The 17,716-nt window shown below is 35.5% G+C and overlaps 1 protein-coding gene across 2 annotated transcripts in view; it reads left to right on the top strand.

The window, feature by feature from the left end:
• Positions 1 to 4,074: 4,074 nt before the first annotated feature.
• LOC131157188 (uncharacterized) overlaps positions 4,075 to 17,716 on the top strand; it is a 30,876-nt gene continuing 17,234 nt past the window's right edge. Inside the window, exons 1-4 of one of the 2 annotated variants that reach the window (XM_058111159.1) lie at positions 4,075 to 4,455; positions 12,983 to 13,070; positions 14,235 to 14,320; positions 14,580 to 14,638. In XM_058111159.1, coding sequence (XP_057967142.1) covers positions 12,990 to 13,070; positions 14,235 to 14,320; positions 14,580 to 14,638 — 226 coding nt within the window. In that variant the 5' untranslated portion in view covers positions 4,075 to 4,455; positions 12,983 to 12,989. Of the gene's footprint in view, positions 4,456 to 12,982; positions 13,071 to 14,234; positions 14,321 to 14,579; positions 14,645 to 17,716 lie in introns of both variants that reach the window. The other variant, XM_058111160.1, reaches the window with a different exon arrangement.

The following is a 17,716-nucleotide window of genomic DNA, read 5'->3' as shown; positions in this document are numbered from 1 at the left end:
GGAAACTGAGCCTTACCTTGATTTTAGACCAAAACCCAAAACTGCTCGAAATGAGATTTCGATCCGCTATTCGTGAAGAGAATCCCGCCCTAATCTACGTGGTAACGTCGGATTTATGAATCAGGCGATGAATGATGAAGAAATCTAGAGAGAAAGAGTGGTCTTCAAGTTTTAGAGAGAGAGGAAGGGGATTTTTTTTTAGATTACTTAGTTTGGAAGTAAGGAAACTGGTATTTATAACCCCTTTGACTCTGCCACCCTCGTCGACGAATGGCGTCCTCATCGACGAGGCCATATAGATAGCTCGTCGATGAGACAAGGACCTCGTCGACGAACCTGATATTACCAGTTTCCCGAAATCCCTCGGCTTCTCCTCGTCGATGAGCCTCTGAATTTCATAGACGAGAACATAAGGGACTTTGTCGACGAACTTTGGCTTCGTCGAAGCTTGCCTAATTTACCAATTACCCTTCTTTATATAATTAATCCATATGTCACAGTTCGGGTTCTTACACCCGGCCACAAAATACAACCCAACTAAAAGCCGTTTAAACAAAATCCCCGCCCTCGACCGTCATATCAAATCTCTGCATTATTCACAAGCAGTTCCAATATGTTTCACAAATAGTTCCAGTATGTTTTACAACCATTCTCAATTTTAGTTTCACGATAAACCATAAAATTATTCATCTACCACACAATTTCAGTATTTGGAAACATTCTAGAAGACAACTAAGATACACAATATTTTTAATTTGTAAAATAACTCAAATTTTCCACCGTTCATAATATTCAAAAATACCATACCATATATCTTAGGTTTGTAAAATCCACTCCGAACAATTGGTTTTCAAAATAATCTTTAAATTCTGAAATAAATAAATAAATAAACAAATAAATAAAAATATAATCAGTTCATATTTAATAAAATTCTGACTTAACTTAATCCCCTTACCTGATAACTAAAAAGCGCACTAACACCCTAGCCTACGCCCCATGACGTTCAAAATCCTTGAAACCCTAAAATTAAAATTTCACTACATTACTCATCACAATCTCTAGAGTAATTTTTCCTAAAATTCTCCTAAGTTCTAAATACCCTAAATAGCCTAATAAAACCTAAATTATTAAACTTACCCCCGATTTAGGGTTGGTACCTCGGAGATCCAATTCGAAAACCCGCTCCAGCTAGATTGTAAAGAATCTCCCTACGAGTCTCCCTAGGAGATATGCCTATGCCGCTCCCACGATAGATCTGCTCCAAAAAAAGTGTCGGTGGCGATGAACAAAGGCCAACAGTTTTTTCGAATTTCTAATCGACTGAATATTAGAGACGATATTGAGAAAAGTGGGAGAGAGGGGACGAAGACTGCGCAACAACAGAAGGAGGGGGGGTGGCGACTCTCTATTTAGGTTATTCCTGAGATTGATATAACCTTATCCCATATATATTATATATATGATAATAATTATGATTATTTAAATTAAAAATTAATTAAATTAAATTTTAATTTTAATTTAATTAATTAATTTTTTATTTTTTTAGGATCACTACAATACATAATTTATAGAATTATGATTTATAGTATATACATAGAAAGATATTTTACAGCATTTTTAGAATATTATGATATAAAGATTGCAGAACCATAACATTCAGATATTTACCGTTTACTCAGATAAGATATTACAGCTCATTCAAATAAGCTTTTATAGTATTATGGTTATTACAGTTGAAATAGAGTCATGGTACAACAGTAAGATATATTAAACAGTATTATATATTATCAGACCCTGATGGGACAGTTCATATTACAGAGCACGGTACCGTAGCTATTCAGATCTGAGTGCAACGACATATTTCAGATAATGTGCGGATTTTATGAGTAGTCAATCATGCCTTAGAAGAGATTGCAGGCTCCCCGGTAGTTTGGGTTGAGGCGGCCAATATGATGATAGAGGTTTCAGTTGACTTATCCTGGTAGACCAACCAGTGTCAAGTCTTGCCTACGAGCTGTACAACCTTGTTATGAGGGGTTAAATCATGACATACAATCATCTAGAGAAGTTTTCATAGTTAGTATATCTATAGATTTACAAAAAAACAGCAGATATATTTATAATTACTAGAAGTATGATTAAATAGAAAGTTCTGAAACAGTTGTATTTTAAGTTACATAGGTGTGAGTTATACTGTATATTATTTTACATGCTATCGTAGTTTTAGCTGTTTAACAGTATATTATTCATGTAAACTCAACTGCCACACACTGGTAATATCATATTTCGTTTTACTGAGAGTTGTCTCATCCCAGTATTTTAACATATTTCAGGTGACCCAACTAGACAAGCAGATCAAGCTCAGAGATAAAGGACACATTTGTACTACCCTGTCTGTAGGGTAAGTGTTTTAGGGAGATGTATTTTTGAGTAGATCTTAGGAGGTCTAGTGAATGTTTATAGAGTGATGTGCATGTACATGTTTGGGAAAATACTGAAATTTTGGTATTGTATTTATGGTAATATGATTTTATGTTTTCTGCTGCATAAGTGTGTTATCTTATGAACAAGTATTCCTCAGCGCCCACTTTGGGATTGAGATATTATAGTAGATGTTATCAAGGGTATCAAAGTAATACGGTTATATAGCATATATAAAAGAAAATGATATGATTTTTTGGGTTTTTATAGTTTGGTATCAGAGTTTAGGTTGCTAGATTCTGTAGGCTTTAGAATACAACGGAAAACAATACCAGAATATAGGAATAGAATTCTAGCAAGTTAATGTTGGAGAGTTAAGGCAAGAATTTAGTCTGCAATCTGGAGGTAGGGACTACGGGGTGGTTTATGTGATTTTCTTAGGGTGATGATTTCAGGAAAATCATAGTAAACTATCGTCGGTTTCTATTTCCATATGGTAGGACTAAACCTTAAATTAGTGATAGGTGGTATGAGGATTTCTTAGTTAGATTTATGTAAGAATAACATTATTTGGTTCAAATTCTTAGAATAATTTGGTATTATTGCAGGATAGACCCTAGAGATAGTAGTGCTCATGCTAGCGGCAATGATGGTGCAGGGCCTTCTAGCATGGGTGTGGGGATTCAGTGGGGGCAGATTGGCAGTGTCTGTGGGTGACTATGGTGTTGTTTTTGCAAAATCTATAGTAGAATTGGTGTTCTTGAACTGGCAGTGTTGCCTAAAAAATTCCAGTGATTGGTCCCACTTTCGACTGCTGCTGGCTGTTTTCTAAGGCTAGAGAATTGCTGGAAATTCTTTTATGATGGTAGAACATAGACCTGGCAAAATGGATAAAATCCGTTAATCCGAACCGCATCCGACTCGTTTTAATAGACTTATAATTAACTGCTTGCTAAGTGAGTTGAATATGATTTTCCATTTTCATATCTGCCTCCTTAGCAGGTCGGGTCAAGTTTATTAGACGGACAACCCGCTTAAAAGCCTAACACTAATTAACCCATAAAAGCCCAACAACACACAACTCAAGTGCCCGGAGCCCAAAGCCTAGTGCCCACATGTGACACGGTCCACATGCCACTATCGCCACATAGACGCAGCCGACAACCCCCAGCCCCTTTCGAGTTTTATACCAAAATATTTTTTAAAAAAAATAAAAGAACACAAATATGAAGGAAATTGAGAAAATTTACACAAATATACCCAATCGACTTTTCAAAAGTCGTTTTGAACTTTAAAATAATAAAAAAAAGGTTAGTAATCAACTCTTGTCAATCAAAAAAATAAAAAAAGAAATTGAGAACCGATAATTCAAAAGTTGGTTATTGACTGCAACAAGCCTCCCCCCTCTCCCTCGCCCAAATCAAATTCCCACCTCCCCCCTCCCAGAGTTGATTGCTGAGAGGGGGGAGACTTGTTGCAGTCAAGAACCGACTTTTGAAAAGTTGGTTCTCAATTTTTTATTTTTTAAAATTTTAACTTACTTGACAGAATTTTTTTTTAAAATTATTTTAAAGTCAAACCGACTTTTGTAAATTTTTTCAGTTTTCTTCGTATGTTTTTTTATTTTTATTTTAATATTTTGGTAACAGACCTCAGCCCCGTCCTCCCACTCCCAGCCCCATGCCAGCCCAGCACCCCTGTTCCAGATTCTCAAATTGCCAGTCTCCAGAGCAGAACAAGCCCTAGCCCAATTCCGGCACGAAACCCTTCTTCTTCGACCCTATTCCGGCACGAAACCCTTCGTCAGGAGCCCTTCGCGAGTTCGTCAGTAGCTTCGTGAGTTTGTCGTCGACCCTTCGTTCCAGCAGCAGGAGCTTCGTGAGTTGGTCTTCCACACTGCGAACCAGCAGGAGCCCTTCGCAAGATCGTCAGGGGCTTCGTGAGTTCATCGTCGACATTTCGAACCAGAAGGAGCTCTTCGCAAGCTCGTCTTCGTGCCTTCGAGCCTTCGTGAGTTCATCTAAGTTCGAACTTGTAAGTCTTCTCCTTCTTCTTCTTCTGCAGATCTGCTTCTTCCGCTTCTCTTTTATTGCATATTAGGACATTACAAATTTCTACAGAATTTTCTGCTTCTACACAAACAAGAAGGTAGGGCAATGAAAATTAATTCTTTCGCAGGCCTTTATAATTCATAAATTTCATCTTCTCTTTCTGTTGGATGTTTTGGTGATACATGACATGGCTTTAACCAAGTGCAGAAGCAGCAGAACTGTCCATGGTTGTAATCTGTGCTAAATCAGCTTGTTGTATTAAATTGGGTATGTTCTGGTATATATATGTACATGTATGCAGATGCAGTATGCCTGTTTGTACGTACATGGTCTCTTTCAGGATACTTCTAAAGACTACGGATATATCATAACAACTGATATTTCACAACTCCCTATCCAGCATAAAAATTAAGTTCAATGTTTGAGTTGAGAATTGATATCCATTTAAATTATATCATAGTTTAGCCTAACATAAGGAAAGAAAAGAAAGAAAAAAAAAAGTATACAGGCATGACACTGGATTTTCAAAATCTGTTTAAAAAAAATGCTGAGTAGATTAGTGGGGATTTTCTCAATCCAGCACTTCTGCAAGCAATCGTTCTAATGATCAAATGAACAGAAATTCTTCAATATTGATTTCTTCAAAATTTCATGAACATTATATGCATGCATGGTACCATATGCGTAAAAAGGATGAGGAGTCATATTCAGCCTCACTGCCTAGGCTTCCAGGGAGCTTTGGTTCTTTAATTGGCTGTGGTTCAATGTTATGTGGGTTGTGCCAAACTGCCTTAGTTCTCTTGTTCATTGCAGGAAAGGAGAGGATCAACAATAAATCGAGGAAGGTTTAGGCTGTGTGTTCTTGTGTTTTTGGAGGGAGAGGAATGGAAGAGGTTTTTAGATGGTTAAATTGCATGGGCAGAAAGTTGAAGAAATTGTATACTCTTGTTTGTTGTGAAACTTTTACCCCAGGCCTCCTTTTTTGGTTGGATTCTTTTGATAATCACCCCCTTATTGTCCGGCACTGTGGGCCTGGTGCCGTGAATACTTCTCAACGCAAACCATTACCTTTATTTTTCTTTTACATGCTTCTTGCTCATTGTTCTACCTACTGCAAATTCTTTTTGCAATTAGCACTCATGATAAGAGTCTACTCCAATGCTTTGAATTAAACAAGACCTCAATTTATATTGGGTGATTGCTTGAAATTAAACCTGAACGTTGTGTTTAAATGCTATGTTATATATAAAGTACTCTCAGATGCTTTGTAGCTCAATCCAAGGCACTCATTTTCTATTCCTTTTGAAGTTCTTTTTGGGGTTACCTATTGACTGCTACTGTTTAATGTAATTTATTTATGTTTAAAAAAGTTTTGGTTAAACTCATTTTACCCGCCATTATTGGTTACCTTTTATATTAATCTATGAATTATTTTATTGTTTGGTAATTTGTTTCTTTGAAAAATTATGTCGAAATAAATTATTATTAAAATTATACTTGAGAATGCCAGAATGGCGGATTATGTGCCCATCTGACGTGAATTATCCGACCCGAAACCGTCTAATCCGCCACTTAAACGAGTTGAATATGGATTATGATTTTTTCACCCGATGATCCGCCTTATCCGTTACGGATTATCCGACTCGATCCACTTTGCCTGGTCTAGTAGAACATGCAGCAGATTTTGGGTTTTAGGCTTTAGTTTTGATGTTGGTGGTAACAATTAGGGTTTAGGTTTCTATATCATGCTTTAATACCGTGTTGAATAATTGGGTAAAATGGAAAACCTGAACTCAATGATAGGTCTCTTCCTCTATTTATAATATTTGTCAAGTACAACATGAAGGACCATAATACCCTTACTAACTTACACTTACTACTAACAAAACTCTTAACACATAACAATAATGTTAAATGACTAAATGAACATTATTAAATACCAAGAAAGTAAATTGATATATCCTTGCCCCTCATTACCCAAGATTGTATCCATGTTTATTTGAGTGGATGTGAAGCATCATAATTAGGAAATTTTTTAGGAATTGAGCATTTCATTGTTTCCTTCAGAGCATGAACTCTTTTACTCAAATGTGTGCAGACTCCAGAGGCATGCACATAAATTGCTTCTTGGCTATGTGAGGGGGGTGGAGTGAAGTGAAGTGAGAGGGGCTGGAATGAAATTTTCAGGGTTTGATATTTATTGTAAGAAATTGTGTAACGTTTATGGGTGTGTTTGATTGCTTTTGTGTTTTTCGCTAACAAAATTAAATACTACTGTATTATAAGACAAATTTCAAAGACAGATCAACAGCATTACATTAACGTTTGGGAGAGAGAGAGAAAGAGAGAGATTTCTACAAAGCTGCATTTGTCCTGAATTTTTCAGGGGAAAAGATCAATTTGTGGACTTCTAATTGGTTAACCAAGGAGCGTAATTGAATCAATCAGGTTAATTGATAATGAGGTTAGGAAAAATCACGGATTCTGTGAGCTTCAATGCTGGTGGAAACATCTGATAATCAGATCGCCATTACTTACTAGTTTAATTTAAAAGTTGATGATCATATCATTCGTAAGAAAAAAACACCAAATCCATGAAACAAAAATTAGACAAGATTCATGCACCTTCCTGGTAATCCCTAACTGCAATACTCGAATTCAACTCTTCAAAATTGAGCCTTCTAACTAAAAATCTTCAATTCCTAATTATCAAATCTTCGATCCCTAGCTCCAAAACTTGCAACTTGAAACCCAAGCAGCAGTTCCTTGGTTACCAATGGCAGTGCGAAGTAACAAACGAGTGCCCTCTGGCATTGTGAAACTTTGATCTCAAAGCCAGACACGTTGACACATCTGCAAATAACAGCCAAAGTAGAAAAATAAAAGAAAGAAAGTCCACGTTCGCAAGAAGTATTCTTATGTGAGGAGCATACATAAAATGTCTAACCAAACAGTACCTTAAAAAATACAAACCTTAGCCTAGTGGTTTATGTTTTGATTTTCTTTGAGGAGGTTAGAGATCTAATTTGGATAATGACATTCTTTGAATTTTAGGTCATAGATTCTACTGATTAATAGTCTAGTAGTTTGTTGTAGAGGCTCCTATAGGACCTATGAAGAATATTACAGCTATCTTTAACCTGAAAAAAAAAACACTTTAGATGTTCCTCTATTTAATGAAATATTTATTTTGTGAAATAAAAAATATCAGAATTTGATATCTCACTCAAAAGAGAGAGAGATTGTTGTCATCATAAAACACATGATAACAAAGATATTTTTATTAATTTATGATTTCAAATTGATAAAAATGACTATTTTCAAATATTATCATAAATATATGTATTCTTATATAATTATAGCAATGCAAACTTTTCATTATTATTTATTTATGGGAAGCAAACAATATTTTTTTTCTTCATAAATCATCAAAATTTTATGTTATTACCATTTTATTTTTTATAAATATTCGTTCCATAAACCAAGTATAAAAAGACTAATAAAAGTTAGTGAGGACGTAACCATAGGCAGAATGTGAACTAATAAATTGTTAATTTTCTCCTTGACTACTTGCAAAGCATGGTGTAGGTAATTTAGTACAAATAAAAATTAGACAAAATACCAATAAAATACAAATACAATTTATAATTAGGCTGGCACATGGATATCTTGCTTTCTTTAAAGAGATTCAAGTCATCTGCGATTTTGTCTTAATCCATGAACCGATACAGCAGAACTACGCTTAACTTGTCTCCTAAGATACACAACTCGATTTGAATCATATGACTCTTCAATTTTGCACAAATAAAAGAGTCTAAAACTACACAAATGATTATTTTTTTTTTGGTTATTAAACTCTTTGTACTTAAATTGTGAATTTTTAGTTTGAACAATGTAACAATCTTGGGCCCAACTCCAGTGAGGTATTGTTTGCTTTAGCACACTGGCCTCACGGGTTTGTCCTATAAAAGGCACCTCACATAGTCGGAGCCCAAACCATCCTTATAAGCTCAAGATCTCCTTAGTACATCTTCGATGTGGGACTATGACAGAATCTCCCGTCCAATCTCTAACACCCTTGTCAGAGTGGCTTACACCCTTGTGTAGGATTCACCCACATGATAGTACCCCTAGGGTGACTTTGATACCAAATATAACTATTTTGGGTTTAAGTCTAGTGAGGTATTGTTCGTTTTGACCCACTTGCCTCACGGGTTTGTTAGTAAAAGGTGCCTCCTTACGTAATCGTAGTCAAAACCATCCTTAGGGTCCATTCATATCCTTTATGCATGAATCTAATACATAAAATATATTTAAAACAAATAAATACATGTGTAAATTCAAGTTTCACTCCATTAATATTGTGAACTTATGAAATTCATGAATCAACTACTCATTAAATACAAATACATATCCCAATTCAAGATACATTTATTAATATATGTAAATTAATAATATATTAAAATGCACTAACACATGGAAAAATACAAGGTGACATGAAAGGATTTTCTTAGAAAGGGAAGGGACAGAAGTTTCTAACTAAGACAATAAAGAATTTTGAATGGATCGGTCCAAAAGAAAACCAAAAGGCAAAAGCTAACCTCCCTCCCACCAATAAAATGGAAAATGACATTGGCACGGGGCATGCAGAACATTTAAAACTGACGTCGTTTGACTCTGTTTTGTACGAGCCATGCAGTGAAGGTAGCCTGTTAACATCACTTCTTTAAAATTGAAATAAATGTTTTTTGGAGTGATCTGTGCCTGCAGCTTGCTCCCTCATCAATAAAATGTCACCCTCTGTTCTTGATGTAAAATCCCATATTTTGTTATCTTCCCTAAGGCTCCTCTGCTCCTTTCCCCCTCGTATATTCGACTGTGTGTCCTTCGTGCATCAGTTAACTCTAGGAATAGATGAGTTGGATCCTCGTGCTATCAAATGTATTTTTCTAAGCTATTCCTATACTCTAAAGGGATATCGATGTTATAGTCCTACTTTACATCAAATCTCTGCTGATGTCACCTTTTTTGAGTCTACACCAAGGTTGTTAGAATCAAGATTCTAAGTGGGATCGTTGGAGGGGTCTGCAAAATCAAATCGTAGAATCGAATCAAGAATCGTAAGATTCTACTTTCAATGTAAAATAAATGTTAAAAAATTATGTATGTGGAACTTTATGACTATTCTTAAGACTAAGAACTTGGGTAGTAACTTAGTCAGTATAAGAAGTTAAAAATACAACAAAAAGTTCAAACCATAAAAAGAAGAAAAAAAGAAGAGCAAGAAAAGGAGAAGAAGAAGGAGAAAAACAGTGCTTACTATTGAGTCTTTTCAAGAAGAAAAAAATTTGTTTGAAAGCATACCTCTGCAGCTCTGCTAGGCCAGCTGGCTTGGCTCTTTTCTTGGCTGCTGCTGATCAAACAAGAACTCTGTGTTGAAGAGGACGGATGTGTTCCTGTCGAACACCAAAGAAGGAAGAGGACTGAGGACTGAGTTTTTGTTGAACCCCAGGAACTCTGGTTGTTGAACACCAAAGAACTGTTGATCAAACAGCAAGTCTACTAGCTGCTGCTGATCAAACACCAGTCTCCAGATGGAGGTCTCTCTGGTTGTGAACAGGAGAGAAATTCAGGTGCTGGTTGCTGAATTTCAATGAGTAGAGGACTGAGTTGTTGAACTCCAGGGAAGTCAGGTGCTGATTCCGCTGAATCTGTTCACTGATGGGAGGCTGGGAGCCATTTTGCCCTGGTTTTAGAAGACTTTGGACTAAACATAAACCTTTTGGGGCCTTTAGGTGAATAAAACCACGTATTGGGCCACATTATTGAAGCCCAAAAAGGGGAGAAAAAATCCCAATCCAGGTAACAGAGTAGGATCTGTACAATCCTGCAATTCCTATTCTACGATCTACCGATTCTTTTATGATTCTACCACGATTCTACTTGATTCTGATTTTTGTTGCAACTTGGAATGTTTGGGTGAATCCGGACCGTAGAATTGTACAATCCGATGATCTATATCGCGATTTGATTCATTGAGTTTTGTTGACTTTGATGTGTCCCTTCCTCTGCCTTGCCTTCCAGACCCCAACCTATTATCTATGCCCAATCCCCCTACATCTTTATCCAGTTTGAGTTCATCTTGTCGCTTGGGTCATCCCAATTTGCAAGTATTCACATGACAACTCAAGGGGGAAGTGCCTCCTCCAGCTTTTGCTACTGTGCCTCTAGTTTCTCATCGGATGATTTTATTTCCCATGATGTTGATCCTTCAATAGCTGTTCAAAGAGGTAAACACACTTGTACCCATCCAATCTCTAACTTTGTTTGTTATGATTTCTTGTCACCCTCTTATTGTTGTTTTGTTAGTACTCTTTGTCTTCTATTGCTCTTCAAAAATCTATTTTTGAAGCCCTATCCTATTCTAGGTGGAGGACAGCAATGGTTGAAGAGATGTGTGCACTACATGGTAATGATATTTGGGATTTGGTACCTCTTCCTCTTGATAAGTTTGTGGTTGGTTGTCGTTGGGGTTACAATGTGAAAGTCGATCCTGATGGTTCTGTGGCTTGTAAGCTCGTCTTGTTGCTAAGGGGTACACTTAGGTGTATGATTTGGATTATTCAAACATACTCTCTCCGGTCACTAAACTTGCCTTAGTACAATTTGTTCATTTCTTTCACCATCACTTGTTATTGGCCTCTACATCAGTTAGATGTGAAGAATGCTTTCCTCCATCGTGATCTTCACGAGGAGGTATATATGGAGCAACCACTTAAGTTTGTTGCTCAAGGGGAGTTAGGCTTAGTATGTCCTCATAAGAAGTCATTGTATGGATTAAAAAAAATTTCCAAGGGCACATTTGGTTGTTTTAGTGTTGTAGTACTTGAGTTTGGCCTCCATTGATGTGTAGTGGATCACTTTGTATTTAAATGGGGAGACTTCATTTTTCAGGATTTTGCTTATTGTGTATATGGATGACATTGTGATCACTAGTGATGATGATCGAGGCATCTAAGGACCTAAAGATTTTCCTAGAAAGTAAGTTTTAGACCAAGGACTTGGGACCATTGAAGTACTCCTTGGGTATAGAACTATTGAGATCTCGTACGAGAACTTTCTTGTCATGAGGAAGTATGCTCTTTTAGATGAGATGTGGCTTTTGGGATCCAAACCTATTGATACACCCATGGATCCCAATAGTCAGTTAGTGCCATATATGGGTGATTTGTTGCCTAACGCAGGTCGGTACTAGAGACTTGTTGGAAAGTTGAATTATCTCACAATTACTCAACCAGATATATCCTTCAGAACAAGTGTTGTGAGTTAGTTTCTCGATTCCCCGAGAACAAGTCACTGGAATCTAGTAATTTGCATTTTGAGATATCTCAAAGGTGCACCGGGAGAGGTCTCTTATATCAAAATTGGGTCACTCTCATATTTATGGATGTACAGATGCAAATTGGGTCGGGTCACCTTTTGACCAAAGATCCACAACCAGGTATTGTGTCTTTGTCGGTGGTAAATTAGTGGCTTGGAAAAGTAAGAAACAAACTGTGGTGGCTAAGTTGAGTGCTGAGTCAATGTATAGGGCTTTGGCGTATACTACACGTAAACTTGTTTGGTTGAAGAACATGTTGGAAGAACTAGGTTTTCCACATTCTCAGCCTATGGAGTTGATGTGTGATAATCGAGCTGCTATTCATATTGCCGGCAACCCATCTTCCATGAGCAAACAAAGCACATGGAAGTTGATTGCCACTTTATTCGAGAGAAACTTGTACCAAAGCTCATTACAACCACTCATGTGAAGTTTGAGTTTCAACTTGCTGATTTGTTCACTAAAGCCTTGGGAGGTGTTCATGTGAAATTCGCTTGTAACATGCTAGGAGCATATGATATATATGCTCCAGCTTGAGTGGTAGTTAATGGTTATTTAGTCATTTAGCATTATTATTATGTGTTAAAGTTTTGTTAGTAATAAGTGTGAGTTAGTAAGGGTATTATGGTCATTCTTATTGTACTTGACATATATTATAAGTAGAGGGAGAGACCTATAATTGAGTTTAAGTCTTTCATTTTACCCAATTATTCAACAGTATTAGAGCCATGCTCTAACAAATTCTAATTTTGGATTACTTTGATTGCTAAAATATTTTACCTAGTCTGTATTATTGATACTCTCTCTTTTGCTTTATTTGGACTGCTGTGAAAGCCAAGGGAGAAAAAAATGCAAAAATAGATATCTGGCTTTACATTTTCATCTGTTGGGTTCCTCGATAAAAATAAAGAAATTTTTTTTTTTCAACTCATCCAAACAATTACACAAGATTCAATTTAGTTAGTTTAGGGATTTTTTTTATGTATTTAAACATCAAAAACTGTTAGCTTTGTACTAACAAATTAGAGCACTGATTATTGAATTCTTTTGCTTTCTTTATGTGATACTTGTAATTTCAGCTGCTTTCAATTTGACAATAATTAGTTAACAATTACTCATGCTTGTGCAGGATAGGCATGGCTAGCACAGCGTGTTTTATGATTGTGAGCAGGAATGACATTCCCATATATGAGGCTGAAGTTGGCTCTGCAGCAAAAGTATGAATTCTTCCCTAGTTTTGAGTTTCACCTATTCTTCTTTGCTGTCAACGTAATTGATTGGATACTGAGAAGTTTTGAGTTTCCCCTGTTCTTCTTGTAGCATAAATTTTTTCTTTCATGATAATTGATTGGATACTGAGAATTTTCCTAATTATTGTAATTTACAGGGAACCATGGAGTTAACATTATGATTACCTGTCATCCATCTGTCAAATTCTGCAATAGTTTCTTTGGAAATGCATAGGGCAAGAAATCATTACCCTTCGTTTAGTTTCCAAACGAACTAAGAAAAATAGAAATTGAATTTATGCTGAGTGTTCTTTTGGTTTCCACCTAAGAGGGGTTCTATTTTTCTTCAAATCCTTTATTATTCTTAATTTTAAGATACAAGAAGAAGATATTTACCCTCTACTTAGTTTCCAGCTAAGAAGCAGGTTCTTAGTTGGTTTCCAACCTAAGCATAGGTTTTAAGTTTTCTCAGGGTCCTAGACATTCAGAATTTTATAATACTAATTTTTAATTCATTTTTCTGCTGAGCTATTTAACAGAGACTTATGGACAGCATTTTTTACAGTACTTATTATATTCAGTACATTCTGAGGCATATTTCTGTAAGTCTGTAATTCAATGTCTGACCATATTTAGTTTTTGCAATTGATCCGATCACAGCTTTATTTCAAGCTTCCATGCTTATTGAACTGCTGACAATAGAGTAAAACCGAAAACATAGAATCCTATAATATGTTTGGCATGGAGTTGCTGTCATTAGATTTTGAGCTCTCTGTTTGTTTCTATAAAACCTGTCAGTTTTAAGGCTTGTCTAAGGATTTCAGATCTTAAGTGTCAATATTCTCCTCAATTTTCTTGTCAGACGTTGTAGTCTTTTTCATATTTATCCAGCTTGCATTGTGAAAATGTGGATAGAATATCGCATTAACTTCCAAGACTTTGCAATTTTGAAAACATTGAGTGCGTTATATTTACTTTTTAACTTTCATTATTCCCATCAGTTCTTTTTCTGGAGTTTCACATTTAAACTCTTCTCTAGAATACTTTGAGCTTATTTTCAGCTATCTGTAGTTTTTTCTTGATAGATTCATATAACATGTTGTTTATTGTCGAGTGCTTACTAATATCACTGGTGTCATTATCAACTAGTAGAAAGAAGATGCTGCTCATCAGCACCAGTTCATATTACATGCAGCTTTGGATATTGTCCAGGACCTTGCATGGACAACAAGTGCCATGTAAGTTTCTCTCACTACTGCCCCCATCTTTGTGTTCTTCCTTTTTTCTATTTCTTTTGTCCCTTTCTCCTGCATCATGAAATTTTTACTGACGTGAACTGATGGGTTGAAATAGTGTTTTTTTTTTTTTTTTTTCATGATAAGCAAGTGAGGTGAAATAAACTCTGTTGCATGATGATTTATAAGGTCAACATCTTGATTTCCATCAGCATAGCATCTTCATAATACTTTTTTTTTTTTTTCCTGTTTGTTGATCCAGGTTTTTAAAAGCAATTGACCGATTCAATGATTTGGTGGTCTCAGTATATGTTACAGCAGGTCATATCCTACAGTTTTACAAATTGATTTAAAATTTATGTGTCCACTTTTCTATTTCATGAAGATTCTAGGTCACCCAAGTCATGCCTATTTATCCATCTTGATAAAAAAAGTGTCCCTGGGCCACAAGGCTCCTTGCTTGCAAGCATCCCTGTGTAGTGTACGCAGCCTTACCCTTTTATGCAGAGAGGCTAACCCCTTGGACTCAACCTATGTCCAACCTCCAACCAGTCACAAAGGAGTGACCTTAATGTTGATCCAAGGCCTGCTGTCATTTATCCATCTTGTTCGCTTTTGTAATTTGTTGGAGTAATGTGACATGTAGATCATGGTTAATTGTGTTTTTTTTTTTTTTTTTGGCTCTTCTCATGTGGTTTTATGCGACCTACATTCCTTTTGAGATCCAACTGGCCTTAGCTAGCCTTGCATCAGTTAGGTAATTTTCTTTTAAGATTAGGTTGGCGTGAGACCTTTCAGTTGGAGTGTATTGGATTTAAAGTAATTTTCTTCTGAAAGAGAAAGCAACAACAACAACAACAATAACAAGCCTTAAGTCCCACTATGTGGAGTTGACTATATGAATCCTCTTCCACCAATTCACTCATTTGAGGCATTTTCTTTGACTAACTTAAGAGCTATTAAATCCTTCCTCACTACCTCATTCCAAGTTATTTTAAGTCTTCACTTTCCGTTTCTAGTATCATTTATAATGACTAGCTTGCTCTTCCTCAATTGTGCACTAATTGGCCAATGTTTCAAATGTCCAAACCAACTACGTTGTCCTGCCTTTATCTTATCTTCTATTGGTACTATGCCCAACTTACTACGAATATTTTCATTCTATACTTTATTTTTTAATGTTATAACACTCATCCACCTTAACATGCACATTTCAAATACTTTCACTTTTTGAATGTGTTGTTTTTTAGTTGGCCAACATTCTGGCCCATAAAGCATGGCTGGTCTTACAGCCGTCTTGTAGAACTTTCCTTTTGGTTTCAATAGTATTCTATTATATTGTAGCACACCCGATGCACTCCTCCATTTTACCTAACCTGTTTTGACTCAGTACTACATCCTCTTCAATTTCTCCCTCTTTCATAATAGAAGCAAGATATTGAAATCTTTTAGTGTTGTTGATTTCTTGATTATCAAGTTTAATCTTGTCTTCAATATTCCTCCTTATATGGGTGAACTTACATTTCATATATTCTATAATATTTCTACTTATCCTAAATCCTCTAGACTCTAATGTTGCTCTCCAAAGTTCTAGCTTAGATTCTACTCCACTCTTGCTTTTATCAATCAAAACAATATCATCTGCAAACAACATACACCATGGGATATCATTTTGGATATTCTTAGTAAGTTCTTCAATCATTAGAGCAAATACATAGTAGCTTAAAGTAGAACCTTGATGTACATCTGTTGTGATTGAGAATTCTCTAAACTCTCCTGCAACCCTAATGCTAGTTGCTACTCTATCATACATATTCTTAATGACATTAGTATATCTGGCTGCATACTCCCTTATTTTCTAAACTCACCATGGAACTTCTCCGGGTACTGCATAATATGTTTTCTTTAAGTCAATATAAACTATTTGCAAGTCTCTTTTTTTTCCTAAACTTTTCCATTAATCTTCTTAATAGGAAAATAGCTTCTTTTGTAAATCTCGTAGGCACAAAGCCAAATTGATTCTCTAAAACCCCCGTTTTCATTCCTATTCCTTGCTCAATTACCTTTTCCCACTATTTTATCATATGACTCATAAGTTTAATTTTGCGATAGTTATAGCAATTTTGAATATCCCCTTTGCTTTTGTAAATGCATTAATGTGTTTTTCCTCCATTCCTTTGACATTTCTTGGTTTTTATGATAGTGTTGAATATATTAGTTAACCATATACTTCCTTTATTCCTTAAATGTTCAAACTGCAATTGGAATGTCATATGGTCCTAGCGAACTCCCACATTTTTTTTTTTTTTTTTAAAGCCATCTAACTTCAATGACTTTAATTTTGCAAATAAATTTTAGATTTTTTGTATTTTCCTCATTGATACTTCTAGGTTTAAGCTTTCATTTGATTTCATTGAACTACTTGTTAAAGTATTTTCGCCACCTCTCTTTTATTTCTACTTCTTCTTCTACCAAGACATTATTATTCTCATCTTTTATGCATTTTACATTCCCTAAATCTTTACAATTTCTTTCTTTAGCTCTAGCTAGTTTATATGTCTCCTTCCCCTTATTTTGTATCAATTTTAGCATATAAATTATCATAAGCTTTGTGTTTAGCTTCACCAATAGCCGTTTTTGCCTCTTTATACTTTTCAAAATTTTCTATATTTCTACACTCTGCCATGTTTTATATCAATTTTTTTTCTTTGTCTTTACTGCTCTTCAAACATCTTAATTCCACCACCAGCTTTCTTTGCTATCCAAGACTCTTCCTTTGGATTCGCCTAAAATCTCTTTCCTTATTTATTTATTTATTTATTTTTTATAGAGTTACCCATTCTACGCTGCAAAGTGTTTGCATACTAGATCCCCTATTGTCCAATACCACCCTTTAACAATTAGTTTCAACTTTTACTATATTTCTCTCTTTAAGCTCCACCACTGTCTCCTCTTGCATTGATTTATGTTGCTCTTTTTCTTTTGTATCTTTGTACAAATATCTAATACTAAAACTCTATGTTGTGATATCAAACTTTCCCTTGAGATAACTTTACAATCCTTACAAGGTAAATTGTCTCCCCCCCTAGTTAAGAAAAAATATATTGGCTTTTATTTTGTCCACTCTTGAAGGTTATTAATTGTTCTAGTTTCTTAAAACAAGTATCCATCTTAACAAGATGGTAAGAAATGGCGAGATCTAAAATTATATCACCAGGCTCATTTTTATCTCCTTAACCATGGCCTCCATTGATTATCTCATAACCTTTATTTTCCTTTCCAGTGTGTCCATTCAAATCAGCTCCCATGAATTTTTTTTCCGATCCTGGCATCCCTTGTATAATGCTACCAGTATCTTTCCATTATCCAAAATTGTCTTTTAAGGTTTTGCATTAATCC

Source organism: Malania oleifera, chromosome 6 (genome assembly GCF_029873635.1).
Source record: "Malania oleifera isolate guangnan ecotype guangnan chromosome 6, ASM2987363v1, whole genome shotgun sequence".
Classification (NCBI taxonomy): domain Eukaryota; kingdom Viridiplantae; phylum Streptophyta; class Magnoliopsida; order Santalales; family Ximeniaceae; genus Malania; species Malania oleifera.
This window is presented reverse-complemented; position numbering and strand designations above follow the sequence as displayed.